Genomic DNA, 26,558 nt, shown 5'->3' with positions numbered 1-26,558 from the left:
CAGTCCATTAACATTAGTACCTGGGATGGCTTCATATTTTATTTAAAGAAATGGTTTGAACTGCTTACATTTAAAAAAGAAATTGATCATTGCACGCCTGTAACAATGTAGCACAGCATGTAGCCCTTTGATTTAAAGCATCATGCTGCATTTAAACAAGTTGAGACATCTGTCTGAAAACCAATTACATTGTATTACATTACATTTCTAAGATTTCATGTTTCCACTAATTAATTTTTATATGAAATTCAACCAAAATTAGTGATACAGTTTAAATGCCAGAAAGAAAAAAAACTCTTAAAATAATTACACATAACATGACACAATTAATGAGATAAAGAAGTGAAAAAGATGGATACAATATACCATATCAGATTGATAAATACATGTGGTGGGTTTGGCACCATCCCTCATTTTCTCTCCTTTAAATTTTAAACCAACATATTTCCAGTTTATTTTATATTTTCAAACTGAACACTTTCCCCAAGAAAGAAATCAATAAGTAGTAAGTAGAAAAATCCATTGTTCTTTGAGCATGAATGCAGGCCATTAATAATAATCAAATCTCAAAATGTCAATTTTATCCATTTACACTTTTATGCTCTGTATATTGATAACCCCAGTACATAAACAAAACTAAATTTAAGGATTATAAAAACATTATTTTTATAAAACCTCAAGTAAACACAATCAACATAAAAGTTTTAAATTAGAATTTTAAGATTTCAGATTGAAAGAAAAAACACTAATTAAAAAAAAAAAACCCTTACTTTTAGTTCTGTATCCATTGTGTGTATAAATATGGAGAGTTACATAATGTAAGAAGGATTCATAGTTGGAAATCATCAACAAATTTAGGATACCTTTGTGATTCTAACTCTTAAAACTAAGGCTTAAATTAAACCAATTAAGATTTATGATATTAATTGAAGGGTTTCCTGAACTTATAACATTGTTTTTCTATATCTTGTATCAAAATTGGGATGTTGGAGAGAGAGACGGACAAAGACAGGGAGAGGCGGGACAAATAGAGGGAGAGAGAGGGTGAGAGTTGCTTCTGAATAAAGTCTAAAGTTACAGATAAAATATCCAAACGACTCTGAATGTCTCTTTCTTGCTGGCAGCCTTGCAGATCTCTGTGAATTCTGCAGGGCTTCACAGAGCACTAGGGTTATGACAAGTGCACCTGAGAGAGATGCATACTTCTAGTGGTGTACAAAGCCTGCCACACATGGTCACACCATCCATCTTCTTCTGTAATTATCCTAAGTAAGAGGGTATTTCAAAAACTTTTCTCAACAGATTAAACTGAAGCATAAGTTTATTCAGATGCAAAAATTGTGAAATCTATACTTAGTATTTCATAGTGTTCATTTTCTGTATTATTTTGTGCTTATTTTTTCTGGAATTTGACATCTTTAATAAGTTTACGAAGAGTGATACTGTGGAGAGGAATAATTTCAGAAGTAAAGCAGGCCAGACACTTCAAGTAATGACTGCACAATGGAAAGATGACTGTTATTTGGTTGATACATGATTGAACTTTAGGTACAAGGAACCAAAAAGTAGAGTGATGCTTTTGATTTTATTTTTCTTTCTTTCTCTCTTGATAGCCAGTTTTTAGGAACCTAGCTTAGTATTTGGATGCAAGGATTCTGAGTTTAACTACACTTTCTGCAGATCATGGAAATTCTATGCTGTTTCTCACGGGTTGATAGTTAACAGTCATCTCAGTAGCATAGTAAGAACAGCTGTGTTTCTTTCCATGGCCAGCTGAACTTTTGATAGCTACTGCTTGCTAATCAGGTGCATTAATATTAGCAACTTTGTGACATTACTTTATTTCTGAGTTTTCAAAGACATTTTTTTATCTTGAACCATTCAAAACTGTTTGAAGAACAGTTATGTTCCGATTTCTTTTATATATATATAAATTATTTGCTTTATATATATAACATATAGAGAGAGCACAAATAATTGCTTATATTCCATATATACAGATTTAAGATCATCAACAACATTTCCTATGCAACCCTAATTCCTGCCCACGCATCCCTGGAATCCTGAAATCAATAAACCACCTGAACCTCAGCAAGTTACACAAAGCAACCTTTTTATTTTTCCAGAAGAAAATTAAAAGGTTTATTTTTTTCATACCGCCATTCCTAAAGATGTGTGCACATTTTTGTTTTATATGTGCTTGGCAATATTTTGAAGTCACACTAACATTTAAATGATTTCTTATGCAAATTAACAGCATCATAATACTATCCACCCTGTCCTCCCTTCTACCCACATATACTGGGATGTGTGTGCCACAAATGTGGGTGTGGGCAGGGCAGTACAAATCATTCTACAAGGAGCCTCTTGGGATGCAATGTGATTTTTCAGTCAATACCTACTTAGAGGTAAAAACTGGAATAATTGGGAAACGATAAATATCACTTCATAGGACTGCCTCAATTGCTATATTGATTAGTTCTGGAAAGTGAATTGAGAACGAGGTAGGCCACCTATGTTTCCTATACTCATGGATCTTGGGAGATCTAACAAATCAAAAGACAAATAAAAGTAAATTTTTTTTCAAGTGGAAATCAACACCATCATTCTGAATATTCAGGAAGTAACAATGCTGTGCAATTTTCCTTTAACGCAGCTAAAAATTTAGTAATTTAAATGGCATATATATATAACTAAAGTACACATTTACAAAAATAAAACAGGAAGATAGAAGACTACGAATACAAAGACGACAAGAAATATAATTAGTCTTTAAGAAAATAGCTATTAATAGTTTCAAATATATCAGTGAGTGAATTGAGGCTATAAAAATGTAATTAGTAATGGAAGATACTCTCAGAAAGTTGTCACAACATAAAGGCAAGTGAAACTATACAAAAGGAAGAAGGAATAAAATGATGGACATTAGAAATTCAGAATAAAAGAAAAAACGGTGTTTATATCATGATGTGCCATCTGCCAGCAATATCGGGCATTAGATACCAATGAGGGTCAGTGTTGGTGTTCATTAAAACTGATCTTACAGAGTTATAAAAAGTAAGCAAATGTAAAATCACAAACCCTTGTTACTACAAAAGGTCAGGAAGTCTAGTCATGTATTTTAGCATGGCTTTATATCAATCACACAAAGCAACGTGTTGATTCTAGCTGTGCCTGCCTTGCTTTAGTGACCATGAGGCAAACCCTTGTCATCATAGAAATGATTCCCCTTAAAACTCAAATTGGGGTTTGAGACGCACTGTGGATGGTGGAGACTGCTGGATGTGGATTCAATGTGGCTCAAACAAAATTATGAAAATGTGGGAAATATATACATGATAGAATGATTCTTCACAATAAAAAGAATGAAATCCTGTCTTTCGCAGCAAAATGGATTCAACTGAAGACCATTATGATTAGTGAAATAAGCTATGCCCCCCAAAACAAAAATGCAATCATTTCTCAGGTTCGTCTCAGGTAATATACACAGTACCCCCCAAAACGCATCTAAGTGTTATTTAATTCTTTGGATTTGATATTTATTTATTTATTTATACTCCTTGCCTATATTTCTGCTGAACAGTGATATTTCTCCTTTTTACACACGGAACTCCTTATTTAATAGGACATTAAGCATGTGACTCTCAAAAAAGTAAAAATGGAAAGGAGGAGAGGGGGCAGGGGTAAGGAAGCACAGAAAATAGCAATGCATTCTTTTTGTCTGTTCTGTTAAAACTTTTCCTTTTGGAAAGTCAGATATACGGAAAGGAGGAGAGACAGAGAGGAGGATCTTCTGTCCAATGATTCACTCCCAAACAGCAACAACAGCAGAACTGAGTCAATCAGAAGCCAGAAGTTTAGAGCTTCTTCCAGCCTCCCACGTGGGTGCAGGGTCCCAAGGCTTTGGGCCATCTTTGACTACTTTCCCAGGCCACAAGCAGGGAGCTGGATGGGAAACAGGGACACATGGACCCAAAACAGTGTCCATATGGGATCCCAGCACACGCAAGGGGAAGACTTTAGCCACTAGGCTACCACCCTGGGTGCAGCAATGTCTCATGAACTCCATGAAATCTGTTCTCTTTATGTTAATAAAATAAACAAAGGGAAGTTTTACAAGGATGGCACTGAAACGTGGCTTGTAGAATTTGTTTCATATGGAAGAATAGGAGTCAGCTTCGGCATGGTAACAAAAATAAATTTCCGGCAGAAACATAATCATATAAAAAGATAGAGTTTGGTGATGCAAAAACAATGTGTTCTCTTTGTTGACTTGGATACTGCTCCGAGAAGAAGTTTTGGAAAAGGAGTAGGGCAGTGCAAAAATATATTGGCATAGGGAGAAAAATCTAGGGCTTTCAGCTCCTTCTTTGAGTCACAGGATCTTGAAACAATAGGAAATTCAGCAAAGTATGAGGTCACTTAGAGAAGTCTTGTGAGGTGGCTTGTCTACCATGTCTATTAGATCCTCTGACTTTTGCAGCTCAAGTGTACACCTCTGCTGGAGCTTCCAAGCAGTTAAGCAGTATAATCAACACATCAGGGTTGTTGGATAATTTGTCAAGATGAAACATAGCTGAAATAGTAAATGGTTTGTTCTAAGACAAATGGTGCATCTGAGTCAATTTCTGAATTATTTTAATTCCTATTCTCTAACAGATTCCAACCCGTGACTCCCATCACTGCCATTTTCTTAGCTTTGTGAACCTGTAGAAAGTTGCTCTGTTTGTAGCCACTGTACTAAGCTGTAAAGTAGAAATAATAAAAGTCAGGTTGTTTTAGGGAGTAAATAAAATGATTAGCACAGCCTTACTGATGCAGGAACATTATCAAATACCCAGTAAATAATTAGCTGTGACTGTGGCTGTATCACTCAGGATGACCAGATATCAGAAATGCTAGCTTGCTTTCTCAAAGCCTTAGAGCCCAGGGAAGTAAAAATCAGTCTTACTGTTTGGTAAGATTAGAGACAAATTAAAGTTGCTAGAAATTTTTAGAGATGATCCATATTCATGATGCATAGTTTAGAATAAAGGCATGAGTAATTATTCTCTCAGTTTTATGGGTGATGACATGGCCAAATAGATTGTCTTCTCTACTATGGTGACCAGAGATATAACTCAAGCTTTGATGTCTAAAGCCTGACCTGATCTATTGCCTGCCAGAAATTTCCAACATAACATGAAGATGGGCTCCTTTGCTGCTTGGTGCCCTGTTGGGTAGCACAATGGAATGGCTCAGAGCAATGTTTTCACTGAGGAATGATGCTGACGAAATCATGCAATCCTCTCGCTCCACAAGGATTTACTTCCTTTTCTAAAGAAGAGATCTTCAGTTTCCTGAATACATTCCTGGGGAAGTGAAAATCTAGGAAGAGTGAAAAGCATTTTGCATTCTCCAAGCAGCACTTGGATATGTATAGTACCATTCATTGGTCGTGCAAAATTAGCAAGCTAATAATCAGTGTGTTACAAACACACTAAACTTTGAGTTTCATCTTTGGCTGCCTTGGCAGGACCAGACTCTATGATTTGGGGGCATTAAATGGCCAGTGGGCCAGATGTTGCCAGGCCCACATAGAACAACATGAAAACCAAGGGTTTCATCATGGGTACACAGAAATGGAAGAATATTTCAAAGATTAGCAGCACTGGTAATAACAGAAAATAAATGAAACAAATTAACACATGTAATCCTTTCCATTTCCAAAATCAAGGCTGCAAGAGACGAAACTGGTACAAAGAAGCTACTTAAGGATGCTGCGTGCAGGCTCATAGCTGTGACAGGTTAATGGCTTGGACAGTAAACAGTGTTGAAGCTCATTAAAAGTAGCACAAGTACTGACAGCACAAACAGATGTATCAAGGTATTAGGAACAGAAACTAGGCACTGTTTCCATCTCCTCGGTAATGTGCAGCCACGAGGCAGCAGATACAGGTCAAGCGAGTGAGTCCTTGAACTGCAGTTGGCAGTGCCAGCGTAAATGCCAGGCTCTGGGCTTTGGCCTGACATAGCTCAGCTCCCAGGTGTTTGAAGAGGAAATCCAGAGATTTGAGATGACTTTCTGTATCTCAGCCTTTCAGTTACAGATTTAAAAAAAGAAGAAGAAATGAAATTTAAATGAGTTTGGCAACTCCAATGTGGCAGGTAAGCCTGAAAGGAAAAATGCTTTACACCACACACTGGAGGTTTGTTGTGTGGAAATGAGAAAAGAAAATAATCTCCGTGAAAGTTGAAAATGTGAAATGCCAATGTATCAATTGGCCTTTTAAAGCACAGAACAGTTTTGCAAGTCATCTAAAGCAAACCTTTATGTGAAGATAAAATGATAACATCATAAAACTGATTTTAGACTTGCAGGTCATCTTATATAAGTTAATATCGATTAAATAATTCTATCCATTTAACCTTGTCACACAGCTCTACAATAATAACTAGTAAATATGAAGAATTCTCTGTTTTCTATCCTGGCATGACAAAAAAAAAATAGAGAAAAAAGCTGGAAAACTTTACTTGCCAGACACCTATATGCACCGATTTGCATTTCCGTTAATTCGAAACTCTAAATGATGACACAAGTTCCTGACTTACAAGATGATGATTTTATTCCCAATGCTGAGTCTGAAACTAGCTGTAATCCATTTCTTTAGCTCTTTTCAACCCGATTTCAGGGATGCCAGTGTACAGTCGTGGCTTATTTCTACACTTACATATCTTTAAATAACCTACCTCATTTAGAATTAGGACAGTTCTCGAAATTAGATATCATCAGCATAGAAATCCTTTTCTAATTTAAAATGTCCATGTGTTTCCTTTTAAGGATTTATTCACTTATTTAGTTGAAAGGCAAAGAGAAATGAGAGGGAAAGGTCAAGAGAGATCATTCATCTGCTAGTTCCGTCTCAAACGCTCGCAGGTAAGTGATGGAGTGACGTCAGAAGCCAGAATCCTGTCTGGGCTCCCCAAGGGGGAGTGAGGTGGCTGGGCTGTCTGCCACTGCTGTCCCTGTGCATTAGCAAGAAGCTGCATCAGAAGTGGAGCTCCTGCGGTGTGAACTGGCATTCTGAAGTGCTGTGATAGTGTCTGGAGTATGAGATTAGCCTCTGATGCCTCAACACCCGCCCCTAGAACTCTACTCTTGGGAGTTTCTGCAATGATACTCTACTTTCTTCTATCTGCTCTCATTATTAGATGTATTTCCTTAGCTTTTCCAACTCTTGAATTCAGCATGTATATTTATAGCCTGAGATAAAACAATATTCATAAGGATTTTTCTTTAATGTGTAGATACTTCCATAATCAATGTACAAACATCATCAAATGGTATTTTCATAATACTACTAATTATTTTATATTTATTTTCAATTGATTTGCATACCACCCAATATCGAACACAGTGGACATGGCTTCCAGACAGAGCTCAACACTAACATTTAGCTAGTAGAAGTGAAAGATTCCTTTATGTGCCCCATTTATTTACATGTAAAGAAAAAGTAATGCTAACTGCACATCCTAAACATAATTTTCAAAGAAAAATTCAAACAAATGATAAGCTTAGAAATGCTCTAGAAAAGTAGAAATATATTTGTAAACAATATCAACATATTAAGTAAAATTCATGATACTGATATTTTCCCATTAAATAAAATGTAACATATGTCCAATTTATAGCATACAGATTACTCAGTTTCAAAGTTAATATCTAATAAAATGTAAATGTGTGAAAGGATATGGAGCTATTCTGCTATGGAAATAATCAATATAAAAATTCTAAGTAGATGCCAATCTGAAACACAACCATTAAAAAAAAGATTTATTTTTTTATTGGAAAATTAAGTCTGTAGAGAAAAGGAGAAATGAGAGGAAGATGTTCTATCTGATGGTTCACTCCCTAAGCAGCCGCAGTGGTGGAAGCTGCACTGATCAAAGCCAGGAGCCAGGAGCTTCTTCCGGGTCTCCCACACAGGTGCAGGATTCTAAGGTTTTGGCCCATCTGCCACTGCTTTCCAGGGCCACAAGCAGGGAGCTGGATGGGAGATGGAGCATGTGGGACATGAACCTGGACCCATGTGGGATCCTGGCTCATACAAGGCAAGAATTTTAGCCACTAGGCTATCATGCTGGGCAATGAATCACAATCTTTTCAACAATTTCTATCTATCTGGTCTATCTCTCTCTCTCCCACACACACATTTTTCTTGCAGTTTACCCTATTCACTATGTTAATTCCTAAGACCCCATCACAACACATACTTTTTCTTTTTTGCTATTCTATCCTCTGAGTTCGTCTAATATCTATATTGTAAGCCTGAGCTTCATCTTTCCCATAGAATAATCATTAATCTTATTTCAGATGCTATCGATCATAGTTGCAACTTTTTTCTCAAAAATTATCATTCAAATATGTACCACAAAGGTATTACCTAATTGCTTAATCTAGCTATTCTCGGCTAGTTTCTATACCCTTTGTAATGATAATTGCTAAATTTTCTTCAAACATGTTAATGCTATAAGCATATAAGCAATCATAAACCTTAGTACATATGTAAATGCAGCCAGTCAAATGAAAGAATAAAGTGTGTACCCTGTACCACAGTGAACAGAAAATCCGGGACTATGCAGATATGTTTTGTATCTGTAAACAAAGAACATAAGTCAAACCATATTACTCGGCTGCTTCTTACAATGACCAATAATCTCTACTTCTTGCCCATTGACAGCCTTTTGATTATTAATTTCCACTATGTCCAAGAATTCAGAAGGGATATTGTGCAAGATTGTAGAAAGAAGCTTATATCTATAATTTTCACAAGTGGAAAGGATATGTTTATTTACATCCCTGCATCAGGAACAAATGCACTGCGTGAATAAAGTGCATAAACATGCATCGAAGCTCATAGCTGGAAAGGCGGCTGTCCCTGCCCATCTGCCTATGCATCTGAGTGCGGATTAACATCCTCGGTGTCTGTGCCCGTGAAGCCAACGCCCACGGCATCTGCAAAGAGCACCACAGCACGGGGAGATACCCTTCTACTGTTTTATTGCAGTCCTTTGAAAGATAAGCACATTCCACCTGGAATATACAAAGTTCTGTGCAAGACACATATTTGGAACTGAGTAAACCCTTGTTAAAAAGATATAAATATAACTGCTTTATTCCATTTGTTCCAGCTTTTTTTTCATTCAAAATCAAGACACACTTGATTTCTACTTCAATAAGTGGGTGATAACATCATGGTAACTGATCACAATCCCAAGTTCATTTTTTATTTCAAGTTTCCTTGGCAGAGTATAATCACTGCATTGCTAAAGCAGATTTTTTTCTCTTGGATACTATTTTTTTCAGAAATGTTAACACTGGATTTTATGGGTAAATTCTTTCCCTTATTTTCTCTTACTGTTATTCTCTCTTAGTATAAATATTGCCATTTTAAGATATACTAGAATCTTAAAAACATTTCCTTAAACAAACTATTTAGAATGAATTTCAAACAAAAGTTTTATCGTCTACAGCTAGCATAAAGGATTTCCATAGTGTGAATTTTTATGGAAGATATTATTTTATCTGTGATTTTAAGCAGCTTAAGTAGAAATGAAAATAAGCTTAAAGTTTGGTAAAAGCATTATTTAAAAACTAGAGAAAACAGTTTTAGTTTGTGGTACATGCACTTAACAGCATACATTTTCTGTATTCTAGCACTAGATTGCCTACACTAATTACTAAGACATGTGACATGTATTATTCAAAAAAATCAATGGTCTTTTGTGACAACATTTATTCATTTTACTTGGAAGAGTCAGACAGAGAAGGCGGTGGGAGGGGGAGAGACAAGGAAGAAGGAAGAGGAGGAGGAGGAGAAGAAATGTTGAGACCAGAGAGAGAAATGAGTACTCAAAACCTCTGAATCACCCTTCAGACATACACACAACCAGCAGGGACTGAGTCAAGCAAAACCCCACAGCCGAGCACTCATTGCAGGTCTCCCTTGTGTTGGACCCAACCACTTAAGCCACTACTTGTTGAGATTTGTGTGCCTGCACAGAAAGCTGCAAGTAGAGAGTTGAGACTCAAACCAAACATTCTTACAGGTGTCCCAAGGAATAGAACCATTGGATCAAACGCATGCCCCAGGATGTCATGGCTGTAATTGTCCTCTACATGCCTACACCACTGGAAGAAAAAGAAATCATCATAAACTCCAGCAAGTATTCCATTTAGACCTCTTGAGTAATAAGGGAGTGAGACAGATTTTAAGAATACAGATATCTTAAACATTGCAACCTATTATTGTGCTTAGAATTTTACATTCTCCCAGAGTCAGCAACAGTCTCTTGTGAGGATTCAGAAAATGAGGATGAAACTATGTCATTTATTCTAGCATTTGGAGTTAGTAACTCACTCTAAGGCCTACTGTAGGTAAACCTATTTTTCATATCTTCTCCCATCATATTTTCTAAATTATAAATATATATACATATATATGAAATCTTTCTCTCTCCTTGTTTTTAAAGATTTGTTTATTTTTACTGCAAAGTCAATTATACAGAGAGAAAGAGAGACAAAGAGGAAGGTCTTCTGTCTAATGATTCACTCCCCATGTGGTCACAATGTCAGGAGCTGGGCCAATCTGAAGGCAGAAGCCTGGATTTTCTTCCAGGTCTCCATGTGGGTGCAGAGTCCCAAGGCTTTGAGCAATCCTCTAATCCTGGCGCCCCGCTTTCCATCAGGTTCCCTGCTTGTGACTTGGGAAAGCAGTCCAGGACAGCCCAGAATCTTGGAAACCTGCACCTGCGTGGGAGACCTGGAGGAAGTTCCTGGATCCTGGCATTGGATCAGCACAGCACCAGCCATTGCAATCACTTAGGAGTGAGTCATTGGATGGAGGATCTTCCTCTCTGTCCCTATTCCTCTCTGTATATTTAACTTCGCAATAAAACAATAAATAAAAATCTCTAAGAAAAAAAGAAAAGAATGCTGATGGAGCTGTGAACAGACTGTTGAACAGGCATGAAAAGCCCTACAACTTCTTCAGTACAATTAACTTGATGAACAGAAACCCTAGCATTATTATGTACTGCCACAGGAACAAACACTAAAACATTTGTTCAAGTCTCCTAGGAGTTTGCTAGCTTATGTAAATAGTATTTAAATGAATTGAAATGATATATTTGGCTTTTTTTAGGGAAGTTTTTTTAACTTTTATTTATTTTTATCATTTTTGACAATCTTGACATAATTAGTGTAAAAAGGTTCAAACACTACAGGAAGATGGGCAAGACAATCAGTTCCGTATTGTTTCCTTAATATATCCGGTGCAAAAGAAGATTTTAAGGGAGAAGCCCCACCCAGTCTCTCACCCACCCCAGGTTCCAGATGTGGGACATGCTCCGAGGGTCTTGCTCAAGTGGTTCTGACAGTTCAACAATTTTGAATTGCTGCCACTCCAACCACTCCAAGCACGATGCGGTTTTGGAGAATCCACTGATTGACACAGTCCATCATAGCATCTCCGTTTGCCCAGTATTTTCATTGCCAACATATAGATGGGGTGGTTGATTGACTTCTTCTGTCCTCTGTCATTTGAGGTTAAGGGTTCTGAGTCGAAAGTTCGATTGGGGGATCCCCAAAGAAACTATATCTGAGGTGTTCCCAGACCAGATGCTTGTATGTACTAGCAAGAACAGGGCCCGGCACAGTCCATCGCCCTATCAGCTGGTGGTTGCAGTTGCTGGGTTGGTTCTGTTTCCATCCCTGTCTTCCGCTGGAACCAATGGGTGTTTGCAGTCCAGCCTGGTTCTGCCCAGCACATACTCGGCCCTCACATAAACCAGTGGGAACTGCAGCCTAGCTGGAGCGACCCACAATAACTCCAATCAGGCCCACCCCCTGGTTTACCAGTATGTGTGGCTGACTAGTCCAGTCTGTCCCACATTCCCTTCTGCTCTCATATATGTCAATGGGTATTAAAACCTTGTTCCATCTAACCAGCTCAACTGTCCAGCCTTCATGGATGTTGTTGGGTGTCTGTCTAGCCACCCCAACCCCTGTCCAGGTTTTCATGCACTTCCATGGGGGGTGGTAACTATGGGAAGAGGGAAGAGCCCACTATTTCCCACCCAAGCCACTCCCACTCCCAGATTATGTACGCTCCAGGTGGTTCTGTGGTTTAACTTGACAGAACTAGCCCTCAGTGCCAGCTTCTGCCAGTTGATGCTGTGGCTAAGCCCCATATTTGGCTTTTTTTTAAACAAAAGTAAAAACAATGACTTTCTACTGCTTGTCAATATACAGGAAGAATTACATGATGACCAGTCTGCAGATTCTTTTTTAATTTTGGATGCCCAGAGTATCTGTAAAACCAGTCATATAGATTTCAAAACTAAAAGATCCAGTGCCTATAGACTTTTGCTTTTTATTTGTACATTTGTACATTTGTTTCAATTCTCTTTTGCCTTTCAATCTTCATGCTTTACATATTTTTGTGACTTAATTTTTGTTAGAATTTTTGCTGGGATACTATCATTTCTCTTTTAGGTGATGAAAAATTGAACGACCAAACAAATCCTTGGAAATCTTAGGTAATTTCCTGAGAGGCCCTGCTTTGGTTTGATTTAGTATCTTTCATGATTTAATTTATTACACACTCCCATATAATATAAAAGGTAATATGTTTTAATGTCTTTGTGGGAATATCATATGGCAAATGAGTTTAATATGAGTGCAAAAGGATCAACCCAAGTCCAACAGGATCAAAATAAAACTCAAAGACAAATAAATTAGCACTCATCCCTGATCACTAATATGAGAGAGATCACTAAATAGAGAGGGATGTATAACTCACAGAACATTATTCACTAAAATCCTCCTGTATATATCATAGAAAGAGATTTGCCTATTGTGGAAGAAGTACCGGAAGTAGCACTCAAATCATTGTGGGTCAAGTGGATCTACTTTCATATATCAAAACCATGTGAGTTTTTTTCTCATTAGAACAACACACCTGTTCAGTGGGTATTGGTCATAGTCTAGGCAGTATGCAAATTGTTGCGTTAGCCTAAACCAATTCAATCCTCCATTGTCTATTGTCCCTTAGAAGTGTGTTGAGTATTGTTTGAGGAGGACAACCAATTAGTGAAATGTTGGCCACTTGTCCAGAAAAGAATAAGTGTGAGCATAAACATCATAGCAATTTGACAATAGTGTAAGATCCAACTCATGATAGGTGGGCTAATTTTATAGAGTTGGTAATATTCACTGGGGGTGATCAAATGGTGCAGGACTTTCACACAATCTCGTGACAAAATGACATAATTTATCATTAGTTCACACACTTTCACTCTGACATGTTTAAAAAATGGGATCTAATTCTATCAAAAGATAATTTATTTGTGTTTTATGAGGGAAATTTTGCAACTGGCTACAGATGAAGAGTTGATGTAAAAGTTTAAAAATGCAATGTCATATGATTTATTTGATACAATTTCAGAGTAAACTTGGTTAATTAAAGGTGTGTTAAAATACCCTTCTCTATTATCATCATTCTAACTTTGGAAACTAGTTTTATCTATATTGACACTGTTATTAAAACAAAAAGTAGAAACATTGTACAGAGCTTTATCCACTGGAAGTATGCTGTCAGTAATGTAACAGCTGTGTTAACAATGGGGAAACAAAACCATTTACTGCATTAATTTTTTAAGTATCAAGGGTAAATAACTTCAGAACCTAAAAATAGTCATTTATTTATAGTGACCACTATTTCTATTAATTTATACTAATATTAATTTAATATGTTTAAATATAAAATTTAAATTAAAATTAAATTAATATATTAATTCTCATTCTGATTTAGGAATAGCAAAATTAGAAATACAGTTATAATCTTCTCCTTTGATGGCCTCTAGACACTCTCAAACAATTAGTTACTGTCATTTTTCCATTCAGGTATGTTCCTGGTTTTGAAATATAATTTTATGTATTTTTAATATAATGATAAAATGGGGATAATGTTTTGCATGTCTATCATTTGTTTTCTAGAAATTAATATTTTTTGTGTTTGTCAAAGCTATTCATGAAAACTTGGGGAAATACAAATAAATTAAAATTTAAGAATGGTAGTTTTGTACAATGTATTTTAAAACTCTTGGTTACTGGAGATTTTTTATGCTATAGTTAAAATAAAATAGAATTTTTTGTAGCAGAGGGAGGTCAGCATTTATGAAGAGAACAGTCATGAGTATTGTACAAGTGCCTCAGGCATGTAGCAGGATAAATTTGAGAATTTCAAATTGAGGATGGTATTCCAGGTAGAAAAAATAACATGGCTAAAGTCACAGAGACTAGAAAGTCTTTGCAACATGAGAATATTAAACAGCTAAAGTAGTCAAAGTATAACATAAAGAAGGAGAGGAAGAGGGCTACAGCTTGAAACTGAGAGGCTTAGCATGCAAACACAGAGGGTAGGCCCTAGTACAGCTTTTGAGAGACCTCCAGGAATACCCAATCCCTAATCCTAGTTGAGTTTCTGATTCCATTTTCCTTCCTGGGAGGCAACAAGTCAGAGTTCAAGGAGTTGGGTGTCTATGCCCAAGGATCCTGACTTCAGACTCGCCCTACATCAAGTGCTGCAGATACCTGGGGAGTGAATCAGCAGTTGGGTGTTCTCAGTGTCTCTTTCTCTGTTTTCCTTCAAAATAAAATTGGTGAAGTTCACAAAAACATACTGGAAGGATAATCATTTGGTACAGTGATGAAGGGGTCATGTGGGGCATGACAGCTCAAAGCTGTGTGCCTCAGTCACATCCTGGCTCTGTTTTTGATCCATCTTCATCCACATCATGAGGAAGCAGCCTGAGTGGTTGGATCGCTTTTACCTCCACAAGGGAGATTAAAATTGAGTTTCTGTTTTCAGGTTGGTCAAGCCCTGATGTGGACACTTGGATAATGAATGAGCAGATGGACGGTCTCTCTATTCATCTTTCTGTATCTTTGCTTTTCATATAAGTAATAAATAAAAATTAAACAAAAAAGAAGCACAAAAAGAGGAGCATGGAGTTTCTTCAATAGGTAAAGCAATTCTTTATAAGGTTTTTGAGAAGGATAGCTATTCATTGAACATTGCAAAGCTGTATTTGGAATGAGATTATTCTAATAACAATTAGAAACCCATGAGTCTAAGAAAGGGAAAAAACAAGCATCAACAGCCATTTGTAGAAAAAAAAACTGACATAAGTATAGATAGGAAAAAAAAACAATCACACATTATGGAGAACATGATTTGGTTCTCCTTTTCAGTATGTAAGAACCTGAACATGTTAATAAACAGGATTATCTACTTTATTTTTAATGCCTGCATAAGTTCATGCTATGTGGATAGATGTGGAGAGATGGACATATTAGTGTAACACTCAACACGAAAGTTTCATGAGCAAAGAGATGTAGAAGAACAAACACTTGAGGGAGGAGTCCACACATGAGCCGGCCACAGTAAGCTTATGTGTGTTATGAGCAAAGTCACATTATATTTTAATTCCATTCTCACAAGTTTTTTGATGTGCCTTCACATGTATTATACATAAGAAGCAAGTCACACTCAAACATGAACTGGAGTTTTATACTTAAACTGGATCACTAAAGCAGGCTGTGGCTTTTATTAGATATGTCACTTGATATGTTTTTGGGTTAAGCTTCAGCTTTCTGTGGTTAATTTCAATGCCATACGCTAGCCTATGAAATATGAATGCCAAACATCTATCACTGGGGTTAACATAGAACCACTCAGTGTTAGATCTTTCTTTGATTGATCATCAAAGGTACATCCGGAGTTGAGTAATTTTAAACAAGATGGATTTCCAGGTTTCAAGGTGACATAAATCGGAAGAAAATGATATAAAAATGGAGATTTCAAGGACATGAGCAGCTTTGGGGTGAGGCAGTTCAGCTAACCATGAACAAGAAAACCATTCAAGTTGCAATGACATTGTCAGCTCACTATTGGAGTACCTGCGTAATGAATGATGCTGTTTCATTACAGCCTGCACATGCCAGGGCCATCTCAACACCCCACTTTCCATCGACTAGTGATACTTTTTTATATGATACCCTTCATGACTGAAATGAGAGTTCCAAATAAGCTTTGTTGAACTCCTTCAAATGACTTAACACTCTAAGAAAATTTGATATCACTGAAGAATAAAGGAAAGGCTCATTTTTCAAATTTAGATATAATTATGGCTCAGGAGGCCAGGTTCAAATATGTTATTCAGATGTTCCCAGGGTATCTCCTGGCTCTGAGAGGCATAAGGAAATAAGTCAAGAACAATTGACTACCAAAGATAAGGATGTTGGATAAGAGCACAAAATTCTTTCACTACTCAGAAAAGCATCCAATGAACACAATATACTGAGAGTGAGTTCATTCCCTCCACAGTATTCCTACAAAGAAAATGCTCTCAGAACTCAGTTTTTTTCCCATGTCAAAGCATTATTTTATGTAAAATTCATATAAAATATCAGTTTTCTTAATTATTTCTAAAGCACTTTGTGTCAAGATGCTTTCTCAAGATCATGTTTACCAATGGTTGGTAAGAAAACTAATGAAAACCATGATTAACTCCAAATGCATCTTACCATCTGTAGTGTTAGAGTAAAATATATGGCCCAGAAAATAAAACCGGATTAATTTGGCCTGCAATTCACGCTTTAATTACCCATTCAGTCTTAGGGAGCTGCAGAAGCAGACTGTCCATTATGTGCAGGAGTCAATGTCTCTTTAAACAGTCTTAACCTACCTGGGAAGTGAAATGAGAGCCATGATTTTTTTTTCTTTTTTTCCCAAAAATGACACAAATTACTATTATTTATCTAAAAACATGATGAATGGCACATTACACATTACCAGCTTAAGAATTCACAGTGTGGTTCATTTTAAAAATCCTGCCAACTAATTTTTCCAACTCCTTCAACAGTAAATGATAAATAGGGAGTAAATACACAGTTTATATAAGTACAGTAGCATCTTAGGAAAACAACTTGTGAGAGATTTCTGTATGAAGAGAATGTTGGGAGATAGTAAGCCTTTTTCAAAACTTTATAGTTAGAGTGCTGGCCGATAATATTCACATTATACGCCTGAAACAATCCTAGTGCAAGTGTAAAAATGTGGTTAGCAATTCAAGATGAAGAGGAAAAATAGATGATAAAATCACTAACATGTACTCTGTATCATCACCATAATAGTCATTTTCCAACTGATATAAGTGAAGCACAAATTTACAGGAAAACAACACAAAACTTTTACTGAACATATGTATTCTTTTATCAAAAAAAAAAAAAAAACAAAAAACTCAGCGCCCATTGATCTCCTGGAACAAAATCGAAGCCAGGTAAACAAGTGTTGCTTGGTTCCTGACCTCCTGAGTTAAATTACAATCTTTTTATAGTCTCCATAAATTAAAGTGTAATTTTCCAGCATAAATGTGCTTAATTAGAATATTAGAGAAGGAGGAATGGACTGCAAATGAGATCATCTTTATTAGCTAAAAAGGGAAAGATGCTTTTATCCATCGTACACATAATTGACTCCATGCCTTGGAAACAAGCAAAGATATTATGTCTATATAAACTGAAAGACACAGATGAACAATTATCCTACCTCAATGATGAGTACGGACAGACAAATCAGAACATTCACAGAATAAAACCAAATGTCCATTTCCCCAATATTCGTCATTTGAATAAAGGGCCCCCAAAACTTTCCATAAAGAAAAATCAAGCCGATGGAATGTCCTGATGGTTTTATTTTTACCTTGGTATTTTAAGAAATGACTCATGAAAAATGGAGGTTGTTTCTCTGCCACACTAGATAAAGGACAAGGCGCATACATTTTCATATCATTTCCAAGTCATTTCTGCTTCGCAAATAGTCTCTCTAGTTTGTAGCACGTAAGTTTAGATGTGAAGGCCACAAAGCCAGAAAGGAACAATAATGTTGCCAAAATTTTAAGCACTTATATATACACTATCAAAATCTAAACCACTGCGCTAAGTAGGGTTGGCCAGAGAAATACTGGAGATGCAGGACTTCCTTAACATTATATAATTAATGATCACAAGAGGCCTGCAGATATAGCATAGTCATACTAATGACTGGACTGTAGTTTGTTCCTGCACTATTTAGGAAGCAATTCTCTATTAAATGACCAAACCTTTAACTTCAAATTAAATATGTAGTCTGATAAGTACAACAAATTACTAACAACAAATAGCATTATTTATTTCTAATAAGGCAGAATCAAATTAAATATAAGACAGATAACACCTACCATTAATCCATCGAGCTTCCGGGTCATGAAGAACAAATTCTTTCCTGAACAGGTCATCTAAAGACAATCTTGTTTCTGATGAATTTGTGAGTTCATCTAAAGTAAAAGAAATTCTATATTACACACATATCTCATATTGTTTTGAAAATTAAAAAAGGAAAATCAACACCATCATGGTGGCATCACAAATTGGTAATATTTGTTTCAAAAAAATCTATGAACTAGGTAATATAAAGCAACCAATATGATACATTTTAAATTTTTTATTTTAAATTTTATGGTACAATTCTATAGTCTGGGATTTCCCTTTCCCCAGTTCTGCCCCAGACTGATTTTCTGCATATTATCACAACTGTGCATTCCTTCACAAGCAGTTATAATTCCATGGGTCTGCTGCTGAAGTGTGCCCCAACATTGCTGGTACAGACAACGTCACACAGTCCATCATCCCATTGTCCAGATATGTTCAACACTTTCATTCAGAGTCCATCTTTAAGTTGGAAGCAGGGATGCATGTTGTATTGTGTCTTCGCATCTGGATATGGTAGTCTCCATTACTCCAATACTATACATTCCAATTTGCATGATGGTTTCCTTTTATTGGAGAGAATATATGGTGTTTGTCTTTTTGGGATTGACTTATTTCACTAAACATAATCAGCTTTAAGTGGGTACCATCTAGTTGCAAATGATATGATTTCAATCATTTTATTGGCAGAGCAATATTATCAAAAGAAATATACAGATTCAATGCAATCCTAATCTAAATCCCAAAAATATTCTTCTCAGAAATAGAAAAGAAGATGCAAAAGTTCAACTGGTAACGAAAGATACCACAACTAGCCAAAGCTATCCTGAAGTATAAACATAAAGCTGGAGGAATCACAATTCCAGACCTGGAGACATACTACAAAGCAGTAGTCATCAAAACAGTCTGTTAATGGTACAGAAACAAAAATCAATGGAACAGAACAGAAACACCAGAAGGGAGTTCACACATGCACAGCAAACTAATCTTTAACAAGAAAACTGAAAGCAAACCAGGAAAAAAAGCCTGGTTTATTCAACAAATGCTGTTTGGACAACTGGATAGCAGCTGGCAGACTTAAGAAGTCAGAAACACACCTGTCACATTATACAAAAATCAGCTCTAAATGCTTCAGGGACCTAAATTTACAATTTTAATAGGCTGAATTTTATTGCAGTATTAATGCTATCTTGCTATAAGTCAAATTTAATGTACCAATCCCATTATATATTATAAAAAATAAAAGCAGTTAAAAAGTCTTATTTTATGTTTCAAAAGACACATTTTCTACTTTTTCACCTCAATCTACCTTCTCACTTTCCAAACTTCATTTTAGAAGCAAACTGACAGTTTGTCGAAGACAAGATTTGAGGGGCCTGAACATCTAAACAAAATCTTCCAACACAGAAGGAAGCTCGCAAAATCAATTGAGTAAATACCAAGTTCAGCAAACAATTACTATCCAACCAATACTACATGGATTGAAGACTAGGAGGTAAAGTTCAAGTAATAAAATCCTAGCATATCAGCGAAAAGCACAGATTTTACATGGTTCCTGACACACAGGCTAGGAGTAATTTTTTTTTTTTCAATTCCAAATTCTGAGAAAGGAGTCTCGGCATTAAGCATCACAAATAATCTTTCAGATGCAAAAGCCCCTAGGAGAATGATATTTCATTTTCCTTGCAAAACAAGTGCATTGTTAATCTACTCTACAAAATCATCAGTGCGACGTTAACCCCGTGACTTCACTCTAGCTGAAGATAAAATGTGAGACACCAATTTCTGATCCCACTTTGGGGTGTTGGCTGAACGTTTGGTATTTAGGGCAAGCATTGTTTTTCAGGTGAAAAGTTAGCGCAGAGAGCTAACAAATTAAATTATTGCACACGATTCAATAATGCATTTATACTACAAAGTAACTGTCAAGAGGTATATTAAAATACATATTAGAGGTAGAAATTGCTAGAATTATTTGATTCCAACCTAAGCTGCAAGTACACACAATATTGTCTGACAGTATAATACAGAAACATTTGATCTTTCTACATTCCTTTAATAAACTTCAAGTCAATAATTGAAGCATTGTATGGTATCCTCTGTCTAGAAGGTTTTACAGGGACATAGCAGAAAACATAAATGTCAGAATAAAAAATACTGATGTTTTAATAAAGTAATCATAGGATGCCTCCTATACCCAAGTAGACCAGAGGAAGATCAGCAATTGCCACTGGTAGTTGCAGGGAGAGATGAAACGAGCAGCACAGATGACTTTTAGGGTAAACTAACTATGGAGAACAGTGAGAAGCACATGTTCTATGCATTGGTCCAAACCCTAGAACCTACATCATGTAACTATGGATTCAGCTGATAGTAACCTGAGACCAGAGCTTCATCACATGTAACAAACCCATCACCTCTGTTTGAGGAGCTAATTATTAGAGGGGTTGCCCACCTGCTGAACAAAAAGCAAATGTGAAAAATTGCCATACTTTTCCTCTCAATTTTAGTTTAGACCTGTAAAGGCTCTATAAACCCTCTAGGGAGTATTTTTCTTTAATTACCTAAATGGTACAAGTTTTAAAAACAGGAAGGAAACATGAGGACCAGGAGGGGAAAAGCTTTAGATAAAAGGATGAGTTTTATTTGAAAAAGAGAAAGAAAACTTCACTCCAGAATTCATTTTCTATTGAGGGATTTTTTTTATCAGATGAAGTAATTTTAATATGAGTTCAGATAAAACTTTAATTCTATGAAAAATCTAAAGAAACTCATGTTTTAGAATGGATATTTCTGGTGCTCAAATGGCACAACTGATTAGAATATGATATTTAAAGAGAATAGGTAATTGTCAAGGTACAAAGTTTCTCAGGATTTTATAAATTCACTACCATGTGGACTAGTTCAATCCAATTAGTTCTTAATCTTATTACCACTGTTTGACATATATATATATATATTTATTTGCTATCATGCATTTATATATGTAAAGATCCAAGGAGACATCAAATAGTTAACTTCAAGAGATCATGCTACCATATTATTAAATGATCCTTACTTATTAAATTGAAATGCTAAGAGTATTACATACATATACTCTTTTGCATATTTTTGGTTTCTAAAAACATTTTGTTGGGCCCAGCACAATAGCATAATGATTAAGACCCCTGCCTTGAATGGGCCAAGATGCCATTTGGGCACTGGTTCTAATTCCAGCAGCTCCACTTCCCATCCAGCTTCCTGCCTGTTGCCTGGGAAAGGAGTTGATGACGGCCCAAAGCCTTGAGACCCTGCACCCACATGGGGGACTCCGAAAGAGTTCCTGGCTCCTGGCTTCAGATCAGCTCAGTACTGGCCGTTGCTGTAACACTGGGAGTGAATGATCAGATGGAAGATCTTCCTCTCTGTCTCTCCTCCTCTCTGTATATATGCCTTTCCAACAAAATAAATAAATCTTCAAAAAAAAGAGAAAAAAATTGTCCACTAATTCCACATATTTTATTTAATGAATCTTATGTATTATAATAACATATGCAGAGCAAGTCTACCCAAAATAACCTTAGTTTCCAACAGCTTTTCAAAATGTATTTTGAAGATTCACAAACATGTTTTCTTTTGTTTAACCTCTGAAGCAATATTATGACTCAGTAAATTAAAATGTTAAGAAAATTGTTATATGCACTTAATAAATTGGCAAGATTTTGTTAAGAAAAGCAGTAATTGAGACTTGTATTTCCCCATCTACTCAATTACATTTTTAAAAAAATCTTACTTTCTTTACCAAAGTTTAAAAACTGGGTCATCATCTACAACCATGTTTTCCCAGGAAATGGTAGGATAACACGCTATTGTGGGAAAATGACAGTTTCCTTCAAGGACAACTAACATCTTCAATCATAATAGCATAAAAGAAGTTATCGTTGACATGCTCTACAGTCTAGCCCAGATCTCACCGGTCCAACATGCTTCCATTGGTGCGCATGAGTGCTTAATTCCATGCAAGTGAACAACATGAAGCAGCTCCACCTTCAAGGTAAAACGCGGTGTTAGCGGCAGCATCTGTTGCGCTAACCTTTAGTTTACATTTTCCACTACCTCTTTGGAAATTCAAATCTGTTCATCTCTAAAATTTGGTAACTTCAAGAAGGCTGTATAATTTAAATTATGCAACATACAGTCATTTCAGATTGGCTTGTTTCATTTCACTCAGTATAATTGCCTTAAGAGCTAACCAAATGGCTGTGCATCAAACATCTTTCTTTTTGATTTCTGAGTAATATGCTATGAATATACCACAATTTTCTTAATCATTCACTTGTGGAACAATATTTGCGTGGTTGCCATTGCTAGTTTTAGTGTACAGAGTTACTGTGAATATTTCACTTTGAGACAGAAGCACATGTTTAGTTGTATTCTTTTGCCTTTTTTTTTTTTTAAATTCCATATGCTTTTGTAGAATAGCTGACCTACTTGGTACTCTTGCCAGCAATGTATAAATGATTCAGTTTCTCTGCCTTCTTGGCTGCATTTGGTCTCCTTAATTGTAGCTGTTCTGTTAGATGCAGAATAATATTCTATTATGGTTTCAATTCACATTTCTCTAATACCTTATGATACCAGAAATGTTTTAATGTATTTATTTGTGATTTTCCCTATCATCCTCAGTGAAACATCTGTTCACGTCCTTTGATTATTTTTTTGAGAGGATTATTTTGGTTGGTGTGTTTAATTACCAAATTTGAAGAGGACTTTGCATTTTCAAGAAATAAAAGCTTTACCAAATGTGAATTTCAAATAGTTTTCTTAGTATGTCATTTCTCTTTTCATTATGAAAAGTTTTGAGAGGGAAAAAGTTGTTAATGTTGATGAGGTCTAAATTATTGTTTTCCTCTGAGGAATTCTATTATCCTCAGAAATTCAGTAATTTTTCAATTTTTTCCTAGGGGACTTTTAAAAATAAATTTTATAATGTCATTTTTTAAGGTAAGTTTCTGCTCCATATTTTCTTTTTACATATTTTTGTACCTGGAAGATAAGTATGTTGTAATTATTGTTATGTTATCTTACCTTTTGCTCAGTTGCTAAGATTCTATTTGTTGAATGTCTTCATTTCATGTCAGTGACTGTTTTCTTAGTTTGAACATCAAAAATAAGGCTGCTTTACAATATGAGCGTGACTTTGCCATGTTCCTTCTAATTTGGTAACACCACTCATATTTCCATATTTACTTTTTTCTAGACTTCTCACAAACTATTTTTACCCCCGCTATTTGTGTATATTCCTATTCCTTAGAATTTATATTAGAAATTGTTGCTGTGTCCTTAAATATACTTCCAATCTCCTTCACATAAATATATTTTACTCTTTAATGTGAAAAATATAAAAACTGTGCAAAGGAAATGTCCTATTTTCAGTCACCCCCTATGTCTATATCAAATCTAATTGGTTAAAATTCATTAGTTTTGTAACATAGTCAATATGCTGAACTTGTATTTACATTACTGATTTATCCTTTTTTTATATTTTGACAATCTTTACATAGTTAATTAGGGTAAAAATGTTCAAGGGCTATAGGAAAGTGGGTAAGACTATTATTTTTTTCCACATTGTTTCCTTCATGTTTAAAGGGGTGTTTTAAGGGAGAGGGCCCACCCAATTTCCCACTCTCCCCAGGTCCTGGATATAGGGTATGCTCTGAGGTACTTGCTCAATGCTTTTGATATTTCTTTTTTTTCATATCTTTATTTTTGTTGTTATTAATAACATTGTATTATGTGATATTTCAACAGATATGAATCGCTGCCAATCTTGCCACTCCAAGCACTATGAGGTCTGTGAAGAATCCACTGGTTGATATAGTCCATCATAGAGTCTCTTTGCGCCATATTTTGCTGCCAAGATATAGCTGAGATGGTTGGTTGACCTGTTCTGTCTTCTCTCTTTTCTTGGTTAGGATTCTGAGTCCAGCGTCTTGATTGGTGAGATCCCCAAAGAAACTTTGTCTGAGGTGTTCTCAAACCAGATTCTTGTATGTACTAGCAAGTACAGGGCCCGGCACAGTCCATCAGCCCGATCACCTGGTGGTTGCAATTGCTGGGTTGGTTCTGTTTCCATCCCTGTCTTCCACTGGAACCAATGGGTATTGGCATTCCAGCTGGCTCTGCCCAGCATATACTCAGCCCTCACATAAACCAGTGGGAACTGCAGCCTAGCCAGAGCGACCCACAATAGCCCCCACCAGGCCCACCCCTACCCTGGTTTGCCAGTATGTACTGATTTATCTTGATGGGTGAAATTGCATGTCTATTTTATCCACTTTGCATTATATAAATCACTTAATATTTAATATTTTTAAGATTTTAATTTTTATCTAAAATTAACAGGCACTTAAATCTCATTTTATGGGGTAATAATATACATTTGATTATAAGTATACACATATTTCACATTGATTGATTACGCATTTGATTCCACATACAATGTCTAATCATGTTAAACATACTCATACTTTCAAGCATTATATACTTTTTCATTTTCATTTGTGGTATCCAAGATTACTTTAAAGCTGCTTCCCAACTTTCATCCACCTCTCTTCTAATTCATCAGGCATAGCAGCAGGAGATAGCCCAAATATTTGAAACAGGCCAACACCATGCATGAGTGAAATTTGGCTCTTCTAAGCTCAGCCCTAGCTGTTGAAGCATTTGGGTAGGTAGCAAGCCAATCTCTCTCTCACAGTCTGTTTCTCTCTTTCAAACAAATACATTTTTTTAACAAAATAATTTTTTTTACAAATCATATTTTGCTTCCCATTTCCTATATCCATTTCTTTTTACCTTCCTTTCTTCCTCCTCTTTCTTTAATCCTTCCATCCTTCTGCGTCCCTCACTCTTTCCCTCCCCCTTCTTCCCTTAATTCTATACAGTAAATCTTTAACTAATCACAGATATTTAAACTATAGTAGCACATCATTCTTTTAAACTATTTACTTACTTTGAAGAGTCAGAGTTGAGAGAGAATGTACAGTGAGAATGAGAAATCTATTCCATCCTCTGACTCACTCTCCAGACTTCACTTGCCGCATACTAATATTGACAACCATTTCTTTTATTTATGTTTGTTTTGGATATTTTATGTCCCTTTTTGCTGTTAGTTCTGCTATGTCTAATGTCTCTTGAATTATTCTGTGCTACACTGAAAACTTTGAATGCAGGTAATAAATAAGCTTTTCTTTTAACAGCCTGTCAAATTGGCTGCCATCTCTTCTCTTCTTTCATGAACACATCTCATAACCTTTTGGGATAGCCATCCTTTGTCCTCAGTCTCCCTTTGCTAAATGGTGCTCAAGCCTCACTGGGATTTATTATCCTTGTATCATGTACAAATGAACTTATCATAGTTAGCAGACTAGATGATTCGTTAATGGCAAAGATGAAATGGAAGCCTCTATTTCTATTTCCCTTTTAACTATTGCTATTTCTCATACTCTCATTTCTTTTTAGACATGAGAACTCCCCTCTCTAATGAAATCCAGCTTCTCTGTCTATTACTGTACACCATTGGCAGTGAGTCCCTTTTTTTCCTAAATAGAGCAGAGTCACAGAACCCACAATCAGGGATGGATCTTTATTTTCTTTTGTCAAGGAAATCGTGTAAAACATGATAGGCCAAAATTCCCAATTTGCACTCCATTTTTGTTGTACATTTTAAAAAGTTGTGTCTTCTTGGCCCATCACAGTATCCTACAGGCTAAAGTCCTCGCCTTGCATACACTGGAATCCCATATGGGTGCTGGTTCTAATCCCAGCAGCCCTGCTTCCCATCAAGCTACCTGCTTGGGGCCTGGGGAAATAGTAAAGGACAGACTAAATCTTGGACCTTGAACTCATGTGGGAGACCAGGAAGAGGCTCCTGGCTTTGGATTGGCTCCGCTCCAACCACTGCGGCCACTTGGGGAGTGAATTATCAGAAGGAAGATCTTCCTCTGTCTCTCCAACTCTCTGTATATCTAACTTTCAAATAAAAATAAACCTTAAAAGAAGTTGTACCTTCTATATCATTAATATCAACAACTCATCTGCAAATATTTATAATGGATGTTACAGTTTCCAGAGTGTTAATATGTAGTAGAGCCAGATCTGGGTTAGTTATCTGGACTAATATCATAATTTAACATATATTTGCATTTTCTTCATATTTTAATCT

The 26,558-nt window shown here is 36.1% G+C and overlaps 1 protein-coding gene across 2 annotated transcripts in view; it reads right to left on the bottom strand.

Annotated features, from left to right (window-relative positions):
* Positions 1-26,558, bottom strand: part of DPP10 (dipeptidyl peptidase like 10) — a 1,236,914-nt gene that overhangs the window by 449,965 nt on the left and 760,391 nt on the right. For both annotated transcript variants that reach the window (XM_040979106.1, XM_040979105.1), the window contains exon 3: positions 18,325-18,420. In XM_040979106.1, coding sequence (XP_040835040.1) covers positions 18,325-18,420 — 96 coding nt within the window. The remainder of the gene's footprint in view (positions 1-18,324; positions 18,421-26,558) is intronic.

The sequence above is a fragment of the Ochotona curzoniae genome, unplaced genomic scaffold (genome assembly GCF_017591425.1).
Source record: "Ochotona curzoniae isolate NIBS_2020 unplaced genomic scaffold, NIBS_Ocur_1.0 contig_3037, whole genome shotgun sequence".
Lineage (NCBI taxonomy): Eukaryota > Metazoa > Chordata > Mammalia > Lagomorpha > Ochotonidae > Ochotona > Ochotona curzoniae.
The sequence above is the reverse complement of the archived record's forward strand: the minus strand, read 5'-3'. Positions and strand labels throughout refer to the sequence as shown.